Raw genomic sequence first — 16,768 nt, forward strand, 5'->3', positions numbered from 1 at the left:
GTCAATGAAAAGCCAATAAAAGAATCTTAATCTTAACAAGTCAAATCAATGACAGACATAATTTAATTTGTCTGTGTAGATGAAGGACCTGCAGATCTACGAGGCGTACTGCCAAAATAAACCTCGCTCTGAGAGCTTGTGGAGACAGTGCTCCGACTGTGCCTTCTTCCAGGTTGCCCTTTCATTTCTCACCTCGTACTGTAACAACACCTTCCTTTTCCTGTGAACAACAAACTCTCAACGAGTATCCTCATTGGTTTATGTTTTGTGAACAAGGAGTGCCAGAAGAAGCTGGAACATAAACTTGGTTTGGACTCCTACCTCCTTAAACCTGTCCAGAGAATCACCAAGTACCAGCTACTGCTTAAGGTGAGCTGTGTCCATGTACTGTATATACTGTCTGTGTGTGTTTATTTCAAACTGTATTCTCCGCTTTGTCTTGTGTGTTTGCAGGAGTTGTTGAAGTACAGTAAGGGCTGCGACGGCTGTGACGACCTACAGGAAGCTCTCTCCTCCATCCTGGGGATCCTGAAAGCTGTTAACGACTCCATGCACCTCATCGCCATCACAGGATACGAGGTCAGAGAAATTACACCAATGATTCTGGGAGATGCAGTATGCTCATTTAGCTGGTTGGCTTGGGCAGGAGTGGACCATAAATACCATATCTGTCTTTTCCCTTTTTCAGGGTAACCTGTCGGAGCTGGGTCGCCTGCTGATGCAGGGCTCCTTCAGTGTGTGGACGGAGCATAAAAAAGGCCACGCCAAGGTGAAAGACCTGGCCCGCTTCAAGCCCATGCAGAGGCACCTGTTCCTGCACCAGAAGGCCCTGCTCTTCTGTAAGAGGAGAGAGGAGAACGGGGAGGGCTACGAGAAAGCTCCGTCTTACAGCTTCAAGCACTCCCTCAGTGTAAGCTCCCATTGGTCCAGTGGTGGAATGTAACTAAGTACATTCAATCAAGTACTGTACTTAAGTCCAAATTTGAGGTACTTGTACTTTACTCGAGTCAAGTACTGAAATGATTAGGAGACAAAACACTTAGTTGGATGACACATCCAACTAAGTTGGATACTTTCTTACTTTTACTTAAGTAACATTTTCAATGCAGGACTTTTACATATAACAGTTTATTTTTACAGTGTGGTATCAGTACTTTTACTTAAGTAAATTATCTGAATACTTCTTCCATCACTGCATGGGTCAGATTTGAGTTCATATTTGTGCTCTAGCTAGGCAGCTGTAATGAAGGATCAGGGCTGACTGTGTGCTCTCATTCTCCTCTCAGATGAGTGCGGTGGGCTTTACAGAGAACGCTAAAGGAGACAACAAGAAGTTTGAGATTTGGTGCAACTCCAGAGACGAAGTTTTTATAGTCCAGGTAAGATCACTCAGCCTCACTGCTTTGACACATGGAGAAGGAACCCCATGACTGTTAATGCTGTGTCATCACTTGTCTCACCTAGGCTCCAACACCGGAGATTAAAACAGCGTGGGTGAACGAGATCCGCAAAGTTTTGACCCAACAGCTCAACGCCTGCAGAGGTATCGTGAACTCACAAAGCCCCACAAGCTTCTTTGCATTTCTTCTTCTCTGTCTTTTGCACAACATACCTGCTTTCAACTGTAGTTACTGTTTTAGATGCCAGTCAGCAGAAGAGCTCCGACTCTGTTTTCCCGAGTCCCAACAGCAACAACAGCTCCATCTCCCTCAGGTCGGTGTCTAGCCTTACAGTATATACATTGCACACATAAGGTATGTACACCAACAGATAAGATGCCTTTTTGTTTATTTTTTTTCTTCTTCTTCTCTTCTATTTCCCAGTCCCTTTCGTAGCAGTGGTCAGAAAAACCAGAAGAAGCAAGAGGAGAAGAAGGCGGAGACGAGCATGATGTCTGACTCCTCTTCTTCACTGAAACACAAAGGTGAATGTTTGATAAACGCTGCATCCTCACCCACAGACGTGAAGATAGTTAATATTAGTCAACTATGGCTGAAATGCTCCTACTAAAAGCTGCTTTTCTTCATCACCTTCATCTTCATGGTTCCTCTTTCTTTCTCTCTCTCTCTCTCTCTACCTCTTTATTTTAATTTTTCCATGATCGCAACACTCTCTTTTTCTTTTCCTCCTGCTTTCCATCTGAAACCATTGTTTCCAGATGAACCAGTGACCAGTCCGACCACTGACAGGTCTTCAGTGGCCAAAAAGCGTTTTACTTTGCAGGGCTTCAGCAATCTCAAGAGTCCGAAAGGTAATGTTAGCAGAACGAAGGAGGTTTTTAAAACAGGCATACAATGCTTAGACCAGTTTAGTGTGATTAGTCTGCTACGGTGTGTAGCTCTTGCATTCTTTCCTTAACGAATGAAAAGTTAATTCATGAGCACTAAAACACACCCTTAAATTAAATAACTAAAGATGGACAGTGTTTTCCTTACAGCCAGTATAATGATCATCAGGTCTACATTAAATCCAGTTCATACATGTGCAGTGTTTTTAATTAATGATCAATTATTGCCCCCAGTCTAACCTGATTCAGAGCCTGATGCAGTATAATTGGCTGTTGTGAGAACTGGTGATTCTAGTTTTCATGTTGCAGACACTCTGCCTCCCACTGTTAAAAGTCAAACATTTCCACTGCTGTAGTTCTGGAGGCTTGAGGTCACATTTAGTTAGAATATGTACACGCTTCTCGCTGGTTTAGATATTTAATGACAGTGTTATATTCTTGCTTCCCTGAGGCTGTTCTCTTTCTCACTTTTCTCTTCGTCTTCCTCCCTCTCTTCACTTTTTTTCTGCCTGTGTGGCCAGGCTCGGCCCTGAGCCCCGAGCACTGCTCCAAACGCCACTTGGTCAAGAGTGACCCCACACCGTTTGGGTTCAAAGGTATATTGTCATCCCACAACAGGGGCCCGTCTAATTCTAGAGGCCATCATTCATCCTCCCATCCCTCACCACTAAAGTGTACACTGGTGTGTTTCCATTGTGTAGATTTCACCTGCGTCTCACATAGAGGGCTGAAACTGGATAAACCAAACATTTATCCTGCAGTAGAAGCTGTTCCTCATACTATATCACCCTACATTTGTCATGACAGTATTGTATGTGTGGAGAAAGAAATGTGTTTCTGACTATCTGCAGGTCCTGGAAGTCTTCAAATCAGTTATGTAAAGAGCTTAAATAGCATTGACTTTATTATCCATATCCTAAACCCATTTGTATTATCATCATGATAGATTTTCTTTAGACCAATGAAACCTCTCCATAAGTCTGTTTTGGCTTTCTGAAACCTGCAGATGCTCTGTGATATTTCATTTTTCCTGAACACTGCAGTTGCTATGTGCATGACAACATGTTTTTCACAGGTCATAATCATTATCATTATTGAAGACTTTTACCTTTTAACATTTTAGGAAATATGCGTATTTGAGGCGTTGTATTGGAGTCCTTGCTGAGAGTTAGCTTAGCATAAAGCCTGGAAACAGGGGGAAACTGCTAGCATTGCTTTGTCCAAAGACATGGATACATAGACAGATTTTGTTTCCTTTGGACAGAGCCTTTTCATTTAACTCTCAGCAAGAATGTGAATTGAAAAGTGTATTTCCCAAGATACTTTCCTTGGGGAACATTTAACAAATGTCGATGAATGAATGATTTACTAACTGATAAATTGACTACTTTACTAACCATAAGAGGGAAGGATCTTGCTTGTGTCCCGTGTCAGTGATTTGGAGCTTGATTACTCCTGTAGTTAGTCCTCTGGGTCCATTTTACTGACTGACCAGCTGACGCAGCTCTCTGACTACAGGACTACTTGTCTCACTGACTTGCTGGCTGTTTCTCCCCGTCTAGAGCCGGCTTCCCATGCCACTCTGAGCAGAGTCAAATGGATGAGTACCTCTAGTCTGTTACAGAGCAAGCGGCAAGGTACAGTGCCGCTCTGAGGATGAGGCACTGTGGGTGTTTGCTGTGGTTTGTGGTGGTGGTGATGATTGATTGGATCAGAGGTCAAGTGTTTCATTTAGCCTTGTATGGAGTCTTATTGTCTTATCTACTCTATCTACTCTTTTACCTGCGAGTATTAGATTGCAAGTCTCAATCAAGGCTTAATGACAGACTTTTTTTCAAGGTACCCACTCTACCTCAAATCGATCACTCTCTCTCTTCTTCTACTATTGGGTGTTATGGGTTAGTGGTTGTGTGGCGTGGACAATAATGAGATTCAGAACTTATTTTTCAGTCAGAGCAGCCTTGAAATGAATCCAGGTGATTCAAATCTCTGCGCGTTCTTTGACAATGAATCCTTGATTCTCTTTGGTGTGTTTTTTACTGGGATCTGTCTGCTGTCTCCATTGATCTTCTTTGGGATTTTGGAGGAATTTTGTGTGTGTGTGTGTGTGTGTGTGTGTGTGTGTGTGTGTGTGTGTGTGCGCGCGTGTGCACGTGTGCATGTGCATCTTTGGAGTTATCTAATTAGTCACCCAGGTAGCATTTTAATGCCACATGGAGTGGGACTGATACTGATTCTTCAAGTCACTTCTCATTATTCCACTTCTCTCATTTGCCTCTAAATCTCCTCACCTGTGTTCCCTTCTGTCCTCTCCGCCACCACCACCACCACCCACCTCCCACCTACAGGCTGGAACAAGGCGTCTCTCTCGGTGGATGCCTCAGAAGAGAACGATGGGTACTCCAGCAGCGAGGACCCCATAAACTCTGACGCCGAGGACGAAGGAGGAAGGAAGCTGGTGAGACTTTCACATACAGCATATGGTTTCCCATCGCGGTCTCTTTTTTCTATACTTTGCTGTTTGGCGTTTGCCAGCTCTGACTGTCTGTCTCTGCTGACCTTTGACCCATTAGGCTCCAGGAAAGTATACGGTGGTAGCGGACTGTGAGAAGGCGGGACCTCAGGAGCTGTCTGTCAAGAGTGGAGACATGGTCCAGCTTATCAGAGAAGGAGAGGAGGGACAGTGGTAAACATCTTCCTTTCTCCAGTCAGAACAATCCAAATTTGATTTTATGCAGACCTGAAAAAAGATTATTATTGGTCTACATTAGCTGGTGGTTTTAAGCCCGAAGAATATAAACAAGACTGTATAAAACCAGCAATTATGAAAGCAACCAGACCTATATCTCAAAGTCATTGAAAAAAAAAAAAACTTGAATTCTATGTGAGGGCCACAGTATGATTCCTGCTTTCACCGAGCAAAATGCATCATCAAGAAAATCCCCAAATCTGCTAATAATGATGTGCAATAATGCCAGTGAAGGAAGCTATATGAATAGGTATTTACACAGTTGGGTACAGTCACTGTTTAATGCTCTGTAGGTTTGTGAAGAACCTGCGCAGCAGTAAGGAGGGCTGGGTGGCAGCAGCAAACCTCCTCAGCCTCATCTCAGAGTCCAAGTCATCCCAATCGCTCAGCAGCTCAGGTATGTTTTTCCATATACGCTATATTTCGGGTCTATTGACACCTGTTCTTCAATACTTTTCAGCGGTAATGTGTTCTTTCTGTTGAATTACTGCCCACACCTCAGAATTGTTGCTGATTGGTGAGGGCAGAATATTTGTTTGACTATATATAAACACAGATGCTGCCTTTTGGGAACCAGTAAAGCCACCAAGATTGTCGTTGTTTGTCCTGCAGATGGCAGCGTCTCTGGGAACGTCAGCACTTCTTCCAGCTGCAGCGAGACCTACACCAGCTTCTCCGACATCAAACCCTGACCTACGATCGCTGTCCTGGCGGCTCCAACCCTCAAACTAAAACAATTTCCATGTGGAATTTAAAAAAAACTTAAGCTGACCCTGACAGGAGGACGGAGTCAAAGCGCTTCATCTCGTAGACCATCCACGTCACAGTTTGTCGAACCCAACCAAAAATCTGAAGGAATCATTGGATGTGCGAATGTTACCAGTGTTTCAGCTGACGGTCGACTACAAACACCTTTTCTGAGATTTTACAGCCACCTGTCTGTCTAATTACAACATAGATGTTACAGTAATGTGATGTTTCACTACCTGGCAGGCCTTCTTTAAAGTTCACAATCTTTGTCAACTACAGATAAAAGCCACCGTAAATTTCTTCAGTCTAATTTTTAATCCTTCTGATTATGTAGCAAAGTGTAGAAATTAAAATCTGCACTAAATGTGAGCTCTCAGCAGCTCACAAAGCTGAACCACTTCAAGTCAACAACATCCCAGCATAGCGGCAGATTCTTGTGTGAAACAGGTACAGATACTATCAGACTGGTAATCCACATGATGCTTTAGTGTCGGACATTAATCGTACACTGTGAAAACTGGCAGCTGGCTGCAACCAGAACAAATGCTTTCGGTGCATCTTGGAGCATCTCTGAGCAGGTCAGATTTTCAGGCCCTGTTACTGAAAGTCTTGTCACCTTTTTGTACGGGCAAAAACATACTAGGTAAAGTGTGTTAAACCCCTGTAGTGTCTGGCAGGCCAGTGGTATCAAATTAGTTGTTTCATAATTTTTCCGCATTTGAGAATGCTGTATTCCTCCCATGTTGTTGATAGGAGCTTCCTGATTTCATGGTATTAACTTGTATAAGAAACACAGAGTCAAATGTATCACTAGGTGAATGTCACCAACAGCACTACCTGGTGGTCAGATGTCATGCACTTCTCCAGCTACACATACAAATCACTTACACAAAGAGCGGCAGCTTGGAACAACTTTTGAACCTCCATTTTTATTTTTTTTTAACAGGAGTGATTGTCTAACCCGCCTCTGAACTGCTCTGGATTTACCTCCTCAGGAAGCCCAAGAAGTTGCGTGGGCAGGCAGGTGTGACTGCATACCTGCTTGTGTCTACTAAATGTCTTTGTGTGTGTGTGTGTGTGCACCATTCCACATGTGTGTGCTTCAGAACAAATCCAGCTAGTGTATGTCACCCCAGAGAGGCTATTTAGCCACAGACAGCAGCTGCATCAGAGTAACACACAAGGTCCCATTTAGGGAAATTTGAGGTAAATTACTCATTCCTTTGCCTGCCGGATTCATTTCTATTCAGGTAAAGTTAATTGATAACCCTCCAACCCTGGTCAGACAAACAGAAACAGACACTCATAAATCTCAATACTCTGCACATACATTTTGTGTCATGGCCACTGCGCTCACATATCTTTGGTTTGCACTGCAGCAACAAAAGCAGGCTTTGTGCCCTCCCTCTGCTCCCAGCCAGTAGCCTCTTCTCTCCAAGCAGGACTAACCAGGGCCCAGACCTTTCTCAACATGTTTGCACCACCCCGCCCGACAGCAGTATGTGTTTACTTGCCAAGATGTAGCAGAGTAATTGAAAAAATAAAGTGCAAAAGGATAATGACAGAAGTCTGACTTTTGGTGTGAATTACACAACAGGGGTGGTGAGTAAGCCAAGTTGGCCCTAGTTGAAACTAAGTGGAAAACAAGGATGTTGATACAAGTTGATAGCACATCTCTGACAGGCCAGCTGCTGTGACACACACACACAGAACCTGTGCTATTCTGAACACTGAATGACACCTTTTTCTTACCTTGCTTTTCAAAGGTTTTTTTATACCCCAAGATTTCTACTGTATCCTCAAGGCACACTGTAAAACAATCGTTTCCTTTTCCCATCTTTAATGTTGAATGTGTGACTCTGTTGTTAAAACAGAGAGTGCAGCATGCCGTTACTCACACCAGCCCCACCCGTTTATTACATAAAATGGGTTATTTGTCCACCACTGTTTAACACCACTGTGGTTTTGTTAAATTTCGCCACAACTATGATTAGTGCTTGTGGGTGTTTTCTTGAACCACTTTTATACTGAAATCGCAACGCGCGTGTCCTCCCTATGAAAGGAAAGATTCTCCAGAAAAAGGAAGCTTACAGGCCTTTCTGTGTCAAACTGTGAGCTAAACCAGAGAGTAAACTGTGGCTGGCATTATGTGTCTATCCGTGTAAGTTCTGTAAGACTGAAAAATGTATGTCACACTTGTACAGATGTGTCCTCTATACCTCACATTGTTTTCCTCCAGAGCATGGACATGTGAAGAGGATTATGGTTTTTGTGAGTCTCCTTGTCTCGCTGTATGTCCTCTTTCTTTGTGGCATGTTCTTCGTAAACCTCTCGTATCAAAGCCCTGAACGAGGCAAGTATTTTTTACTAGGCACTTGTATTTTGTGAGAGTTTATTTTCTGGCCTCCTAAAAGCTGACATGGGCGCTAAACTTGTCAGTGTTCTCTCATGATCACAAAATAAAGCTTATTGAATAATTTGTACTTTTTGACTTGGAGGCTGGAGAGATGAGAAGGGTTATATTTTTTCTTTCTATGCAGCACATTGCAGCAACCACTGTCTTTATTTTCCTATTGTATCTATTGAGTATGGTGTTGATATAAAGATATTCTAATGAGACATCAGTGTATATTTGTAAATATGTAATACTGAATTGTATGTAAAATGAAAAGCAGCTTTAATAAAGTCTGAGATGGTTTCCTCTATTGGATTGTGGCTAGTTTATATTATTTAAATGTTATTAATTTGTAACTGGCAGTTAGACAAGTGTAAGCCATGTGTTTAGGCTTTTGGAATCACCATTATCCAGCACATTTTTTCACACTTTTTTTATTTTTTATTTTTTTTTACTAGTTTAATATTTAACCTAAAAGAACATGGATACATTGCCAATGTTATGAATTATGTATTCTGATCCGGAAGTGTAATTTCAACCACGTGGTATCTAATCTCCAATGGTCTTTTCCCAGTTTAGACTGTCATGATTTGGCCGGGGGTACGTTCCCATATGTACACCATCCGACCTTTACTCTTTTATCTCCTTTATTTATTCCTCTCACTGGTAGAGAAAAGACAATGATGTGCCCCAAGATATATTCAATTTAAACATAGTGAATAAAATTGTACTTTTGTCGATTTAAATGCCATATATTATAGGAATATTTGAGGCAAGGTGGGTAGAGGGGCTTGATGTGAGAGGATGTGAACGAGACCCAGCCGCTGCTGGAAAGATACAGATGTATCAAGTTGGCACACGGGAGCCAGACAACCACCGGAAGTGACGCGGTTGGCTCTATAAAGCAAATTCGTCTGTGCGATAGTGTAATAGTGTACAAATAGGGACATTTTTGGTTTAGTTCGTAAATAAAGGCAGTATTTTGGTTATAAGTAGTTTTCCGTTTTAATTTTTAACCTTTCTCCCCCATATTCTTCCATTAATTTGAACGGACGCGTGTCCGCGCAGTTTTTATTACGAAGGTTCATACCGGAAGTCATTAAGTTTGTTCATGCTAGCTTGACAGAAGATTGGAAAGCGACCAGATGGAATTCTGCACTGGCTTCTTAACAGATTCCACACATTTTAAATTGTATCGCACACATTTTTAGCTGACTTTCCTTCTAACAACCAGTCCTGGCGTGACAACAAAAGCCTATCTGGGAGGCTCGGCTGCGCTGTGAACCGGGACAGAAGCGGTCAAGACATTTGGATACCCTACCAAACATCTTCCCACTGTAGGTATCATTTCTAGCCCATACTGTCGAAGAGAAATAGCTTCCAGTTATCATAATGGAGAGATATTATTGCCCTTGACAGTCTTTCTGTTAACTTCAGTCGGGGTTGAAATGTGTTATGTTGAAAAGTGAGACCTGTCTAATGTCATTTGTAGCAGTTGTTTCTGAAATGATGCAGACAACTGTGATTAGCTCTGAGAATCTGTCAAACAAAAAGGGAGTTTAGCCGGGGGCGAGAGGGGTGTAGCCTTGTTAAATCACATTGTCTGGGACTGTTAATGCGGCCTTATTGTTATTTAGTGCATACTGCATTATACGCTCTTATTCCTTTACACACTGTCGTTGACGGGATATTTAAATTCTTTAGCAGAACAAATACAGTGTGCGTTTTTTGTGTTTGTTTTTTCCTCCTTGCTATGTTACTTTAGACGACCAGCGTCACGCTAGCAAGAATGAAAACAATGCAATTTCCGGTCACCTATTTCATAATAAAACCTCTCTGACAATGATCTAGTGCTGAAACTATTATTTAATTAATATATTGATTAATCTCTAGAAAGTTTCAATTTCATTAATTAATTAATCGTTCAAGATAATTATCAAGTAAATATGGGCGTCTTTCATGATTTAGGCTACCTACATTTTGTAGATCGTATAATTGATTAACTGAAGAAATAATTGACAGATTGATCAATATTGATTATAACAAATTGTTGCAACCCAGTTGTCATTGCTGCTTTGCTGTATGGTAGTAACAGCACTTTGCAGAATAACAGCCATAGCCTGACTCCATTTTGTAACGCAGTTACTCCAATTAATATTTCTAATGCCATTTACCTATGCTAGGATTAGCCTCTGTTTGCTGATTGATGTGAATGAGTTTTTGCTCTTTGTTTTAATCCTTATAGTGGACATGCAGTAATATCAACTTTTAGAGTGATACTCTATAATTGAAAATTGATTTTACATTCATTGTATATCTGTGACTGATGGAACAATTATAAATCTGTTAGCTCAGTTGTATCATTATTTCAGTGGACAGTTTCACTGTCCCATTTTCCATTTTCACAAGTTTTTTTAAGAAAACAGAATTAATTCTGGAGTGATCTGATAATTCATATATCTTGTATGTAGAGCTGAAGTGAGTTGCCCATTTATCCATTAGTTTTGATAGATTTTGAAATGTTAGTCAGTCAGTGCTTAATGATGATGTTCTAAATCTGCTCTGCTTTTATTTTTAAAGCACAACTACCTAAATTGGCTTACTCTATTGAGATTGACAGACTAGAATCAGATACAGTAGGCTTTTAATACCCTGGTAGGATAGGCCTGTCTGTCACTGGTTTAGAATGAACCCTTATTGACTCAGCACGTAACCTCTTCAGATAAAGCTTCTGTATATGGTAGCAAGCAGACGGTGTGCTTGTACAGAACTGCAGGAGAGCATGCAGCAGGTGTCTACTTTGACACAATAACAATAGCACAGAGTCTTAACTCAGTCTTTATTGTTATGCAGTATGCTCAGTGAAGTGCATCAAATACAGGCAGGCATCAGGGTTCGTTGCAATAATGGGTTGCTTCTGCAAGGACATTTGTGGCAGTCACAAAATCCTTTTGTTTCCCATTTTTTTTTTAGTCCCATCATTATCAATCTCAGGAATGGACTTGAGCTGATGTTTGTCCTTTTCAGGGAGCATTCCTCCCAGGTTGCCTTGGAGAGGACAGTCTTCTGGTGAACGTCTGCAAAGACAACGCCTCTTTGTAGTTTGACAAGCGGCTGTGATGTAGTTCAAAGTTCAAACACTTGGAACTTTATTTCTCTCTCTGGGAGCTGTAGCAGAGAAAGAGCAACTTTTTTAAAGACTTAAAAAGCCCTGAATGGTTTTGAATTTGATTACCTAGATTGAAGGCGGCAAAGTACAATCTGTCTTGACTTTGATTTGAGAAGTGCTCAAAATGTTGCGGCTGTTTTTCCTTGTAAGATATTAACCCCTTTTTAATTGAACTTTTATTCAATTAACAAAAGTCTCATATAGTTTCATATAAGCTGACTGAGTGTTTGAGGGTTAAATATCCTCCTTGAATACCCAAATTACAGTTGAATCATCGTTTGGCTGCTTCTGCATTCCAAGACAGTGGACAGGAAATGCTTGTCAAATTAAAAGCCGCCACCTTTGTTCTTCTTTGAGAGGTGGTACATTCGTCACATTGTTCGAGACTTCATGAAATACATTTGCAAGCATTCGTGATTGTTGAAACACTGTAAAGGATAGACCCAAACAAGAGCTATACAAAGTAGTTGTGCATTTTACTTTTCCATTTTTTTAAATCTGGAATCAGAATATTCTAACTTTTGCAAGTAAGTCTGTAGATTGTAAAATTTGTTTTGTTGTTGTTGTTGTTGTTGTCAAGCTAGCATGAATAATGTAAAACCTGTTTTTAACACACGCCATGAAATGTCCCAAGTTGTATTCACTAGCAGTGCTGGCAGACTGACATATAGGTGTGACGGATAACTATCTCGCTACAGTGGACTTACTTTGATTAGTCATCGAAGCCACGACTACCAGTGTAACTACTTGTTACAGTGGATGTTACTGCAATCTGATGCTGCAGAAGGCAGCTGTGCTAATTTATGAGTGATTAGGAGAGTGATGTTTAATTGTGATATACTAGGGGTGGGTATGGTGTATTTTTGTATTTGCGTGAAACAATTAGTTGATTAATCTGTTAGTCAATCAACAGAAAAATAATTGTCAACTATTTCAATAGTTTGTTTGAGTTATTTTTTTTACGTAAAAATATCAATCATTAAGTGGTTCAAGGCTCTTAGTTGTGGGGAATTGCTGCAACTGAAGATGTCACTTTTGCTTTATTCTGCATATCCGTATTTAAGACTCATTTGGTCTTATAATTATATCTGAAAAATTAATATTTGGGGCAATGTGGAGCCTTTCTCTTTTCGATTATACTTAAACAGAGCAGCTAGCTGTGTGAGTTCAAGCCCAGTGGGCACCAGATTAATTCCATTACATAACATTAAGCAGGCTATGAGTGAAAATGAAGGCTTTACAGTCACCCAGAGCTTAAAGCTTTCCAGGATTCCAAGACGTGTTTTTATTAGATGATTAAATGGACCCTTTAAGTATTCTTTTAATAAACAGAAACATTTAGTTACAGCTGCAGCAACCAGGCCGGACGACAGAGTGGAAATATTCGACTTTTGACATAGTAGTTTACATTATAATTGGATTAGAAAGCAGGGCAGTTCCACCCTGATAACTGCTTCCTCATTCCCTGCTTATCCTTTGATAAATATTGACTGGGTTGAAATTGTGTAGGTATGACTTGATATGATAATAAAGTGAAACAGAGGAATTATTGCAAATGAATGCATTATATTTAAAGGTCCCATGGCATGAAAATTTCACTTTATGAGGTTTTTTAACATTAATGTGTTCCCCCGGCCTGCCTATGGTCCCCCAGTGGCTAGAAATGGTGATAGGTGTAAACCGAGCCCTGGGTATCCTGCTCTGACCTTTGAGAAAATGAAAGCTCAGATGGGCCGATCTGGAATCTTCTCCTTATGAGGTCATAAGGAGCAAGGTTACCTCCCCTTTCTCTGCTTTGCCTGCCCAGAGAATTTGGCCCACACATGAGAGAGAGACTTCATGGCTTTCAAACGAGCCAAGTGGCAGTTGGTCAAGGCCACACCCCCCCTCCACCTTGCCCCCCCCCTCTCTCTCCTCCTCAATAGCAACAGACACAGAAATGGCACATACTAAGGAAAGCTCATTGTGGGACTGGCTCTAGTGGCTGTAATTCTGCACCAAGGCTGAATTTCGGGAAAGAGACTTCAGATACAGTATTAGGGGACCACTAAGGCCTATATAAAAGAGACTTCAGATACAGTATTAGGGGACCACTAAGGCCTATATAAAAGAGACTTCAGATACAGTATTAGGGGACCACTAAGGCCTATATAAAAGAGACTTCAGATACAGTATTAGGGGACCACTAATGTCTATATAAAAGAGACTTCAGATACAGTATTAGGGGACCACTAAGGCCTATATAAAAGAGACTTCAGATACAGTATTAGGGGACCACTAAGGTCTATATAAAAGAGACTTCAGATACAGTATTAGGGGACCACTAAGGTCTATATAAAAAAGACTTCAGATACAGTATTAGGGGACCACTAAGGTCTATAGAGAGCCGAAGTCACGCCCATTCCGGTGGACCTCATACCTTAACTCGGAAAAAATATGAACAGTAGTGAACGGGGAGAGGCAAATTATTTTTTGATCCCGTTTGAATTGAGCCATGGATTACAAATATGATGTTCGTCAATTTAAACGATACATTTTCCGTAGTTTTGTCGTAGTACCACTAAGTTTTGTGTAAAGCCGCTCCGTGAACTACATCTCTCGTTTCACACAATTTACGTCACCTAGCTTGATGTACGTCAACTTGCTCGCTAGCTAGCTAGCTTAGCTCTGTTCCACAACACAGGTAGCTAACGTTATCTTAACTGCTGTGTTTTATCCAGTGAAGTGTTTTCAGCAGATAAGCAAAAGAACAAGCGAGATCCTCTGCTCATTAGAGTAACGTTACATCCCCGGTACGATACACACAGACATCGTAGCTTCAGCGAGATGTCATCCATGAGACGTTGAAGTGTGTAGCTAGTCTTTGTAATTACGTATTTTCACAGTCTTATACTTCAACAGTTTAACAATAAACAGAGACTTTCTTCGGTTGAAAAATAATGTTTTAAATTGACGAACATCATATATGTAATCCGTGGCTCAATTCAAACGGGATCAAAAAATAATTATTATCTCTCCATTGACTCTAGTTCATATTTTTTTCCGAATTAAGGTCCCATGGACCGGAAGTAGAAGGGCGGGATTTCGGCTCTCTATATAAAAGCATCCAAAGAGCACCATGTCATGGGACCTTTTAAAGGTCCCATATTTTGCTCATTTACAGGTTCATGCTTGTATTTTTGGGTTTGTACTAGAACATGTTTACATGCTTTTTCTCATACTGTCTGTCTGAATATACCTGCATTCACCCTCTGTCTGAAACGCTCCATTTTAGCGCCTGTCTCGTTAAGTCCCCCTATGTTCCCAGTATTAATATAGCACATAAACCTGCTTTTATAATGAAAAAAGACATGGAAATCTCACTTTTCGGGGGGGGGAATTTAGGTCTTTTCTGTTTTTTAAGACGCGTCTCCTTGAGTGCAAGTTGATCTTCGGATGGTGACTAAAGTATTTTGTGCACTTAGCAGCCTGTGGACAAAGTATTGTGCGTTTCCCTGACGTTATGAGGCATCTTATTCCATGTGATTTCACTTGTTCCATGTGAATCAGCAGTCTACCCTCCGACCGATGCCACTGTCTCTGTGTTGGGAAAAAAAAGCTCATTAAAACCTTGAAATCAATTCTTTCTGCCCAAACCAAAAGGTTGAACACTGCGAGTCAGTGTTGAGGGAAATGAACACACTCAGCTGAGTTTTTGTCTTTGTCAGGTGAAAACCTTGTGATTCCAATTCGAGCTGTTTTCTTGCTTTTGCTGGCATCGAAGAACCCTCTTTCTGGCCCCTTTTTTATGAAATTTCAAGTAGATATTAATAGAGCAGCATGTTGGGTCTTATGTCCTATAATGTGATTTTTCTAATGGAGCAAAATTGATGTGATAAATCAACTGTACAGCTTCGAGTTGACCACTTTGTGTTAGTATTGTTAGGGGATATCGGAGGGTCCCTGCTCTCCACTGCTCAGGCAGTACAGTAGAAGTGGATGACATGATGTTGAAAGAAGCAAGGAAAGAGAGCGGATGAGAGGAAAGAAGGTGGGAGTTAAGAGGGAAGGTTATGCCCTTTTACATTTCCAGATGAGGATTAGCAGTCACAAGTTCTCTGCCTGTTGATGACCTGGCCTGGATTGGAGCTCAGCTCAGTCATGGACTTGACCACATTCTCTCCCTTTGCACAGTGGAAGGGCATTTGCCTAAACACACCAACCCGATTATTGGCCGTCGGACAGCGTGGCAAGGTCGGTGACCCGAGTCTGTTTGGTGTGTTCCGTGCCGTCGTCAGTCGGAGGAGCTGTTGGCGTTCATTTGGGCCAATTTGACTTGTTGAATCGGCCAGTGGGCAGTTGGACTCAATGACCAATTCCCGGAAATGACAAGCGGGATGAGCGTGACGAACGCCTCTCAAAATCTGACAAATCCTTTAAACTGTCCTTTGTCGATCTGAAATGAAGACAGATTCAGCAACTGCATGGCCTATTTCTTGCTTAAAATGTTTTCAGAAACTAGTTTTGTAAAATACGAGATCGTATTCTGAACGATGGTTCGGTTTTGAAATTCGGGAGAAGCCAGACCCACGTGACGCGTTTGTCCAATCAGCTGACGGTTAAAATTTTTTGGGCAATACAGATTAGCGCCGCCTGCTGTTATAGAGACGTATTACGTCTCGCGCACGGGTCGGGTTGGTGTGTCAGAGCCTTTAATGTATGTCTTGCATGACTGAATGCAACATGTAATGGCACTGACATTGACAGGGCTGAGGCTTATATATATATATAGATATATAGATATATATATATATAGATATAGATATAGACGAGTCCACGTTTTTAGCACCCATTTTGTCACATGGTGCTCTATAATTACCCTTGAAAAGTCTGGATACCATGCACAAAATCTTGACAGGGTTGTGGCAGTATTAAGACCTGACTCATTACCTCTAAAAACCTAAAAGGAAGAACTATACATGTTAGAGATGTAATGAAGCAAATGCAGGGCCTATTTTTGTCTCAAAATTATTTAAAAGCTGAAATTGGGGCAACGTTTAGGGGGAAATTGGAGGTTTGGAGTTTTGGATTGTTTCTGGTCTTGTATAACATTCCAGTGTATTTTAACTTTGACTTTGAATATCTGAAGAGTCTGGTGTCAAAAGAGGGCCACAGTTGTCACTCATGTAGACTAGAGATGACGATGGAATGTGTCTCTAAGGTGCTAGAGGAATCCTAACACACACACACACACACACACACACACACACACACACACACACACACACACACACAGTTATTTCCCTCTCAGCTGCCTTTTGTTGAGTTAACTGGATGAAAAAAGAGAACAACTTTAATGTTAAAAAATGCACCCATTCCAGGAGCCCTCCAAAAATGCAGGAACATCTAATGAAAATATTTCCTTTAGGACAGTAGTAG

The 16,768-nt window shown here is 41.2% G+C and overlaps 2 protein-coding genes across 11 annotated transcripts in view; both read left to right on the plus strand.

The window, feature by feature from the left end:
- Positions 1–8,491, plus strand: part of mcf2la (mcf.2 cell line derived transforming sequence-like a) — a 46,033-nt gene extending 37,542 nt beyond the window's left edge. For 6 of the 10 annotated variants that reach the window (XM_039792633.1, XM_039792627.1, XM_039792630.1 and 3 more), the window contains 14 exons: positions 80–172; positions 277–579; positions 689–910; positions 1,287–1,379; positions 1,465–1,543; positions 1,629–1,713; positions 1,824–1,924; positions 2,159–2,251; positions 2,809–2,883; positions 4,636–4,745; positions 4,861–4,973; positions 5,330–5,433; positions 5,539–5,553; positions 5,649–8,491. In XM_039792633.1, the coding sequence (XP_039648567.1) occupies positions 80–172; positions 277–579; positions 689–910; positions 1,287–1,379; positions 1,465–1,543; positions 1,629–1,713; positions 1,824–1,924; positions 2,159–2,251; positions 2,809–2,883; positions 4,636–4,745; positions 4,861–4,973; positions 5,330–5,433; positions 5,539–5,553; positions 5,649–5,728 (1,566 nt within the window). In that variant the 3' untranslated portion in view covers positions 5,729–8,491. Of the gene's footprint in view, positions 1–79; positions 173–276; positions 580–688; positions 911–1,286; positions 1,380–1,464; positions 1,544–1,628; positions 1,714–1,823; positions 1,925–2,158; positions 2,252–2,808; positions 2,884–3,849; positions 3,925–4,635; positions 4,746–4,860; positions 4,974–5,329; positions 5,434–5,538; positions 5,554–5,648 lie in introns of all 10 variants that reach the window. The other 4 variants (XM_039792637.1, XM_039792635.1, XM_039792632.1 and 1 more) reach the window with 4 other exon arrangements.
- Positions 8,492–9,283: 792 nt separating this feature from the next.
- The window catches only part of cab39l (calcium binding protein 39-like), a 15,200-nt gene continuing 7,715 nt past the window's right edge, over positions 9,284–16,768 (plus strand). Inside the window, exon 1 of the mRNA XM_039793165.1 lies at positions 9,284–9,518. The gene's annotated coding sequence lies outside the window, so the exon portion shown is untranslated. The remainder of the gene's footprint in view (positions 9,519–16,768) is intronic.

Source organism: Perca fluviatilis, chromosome 24, assembly GCF_010015445.1.
Source record: "Perca fluviatilis chromosome 24, GENO_Pfluv_1.0, whole genome shotgun sequence".
In the NCBI taxonomy this organism is placed as follows: domain Eukaryota; kingdom Metazoa; phylum Chordata; class Actinopteri; order Perciformes; family Percidae; genus Perca; species Perca fluviatilis.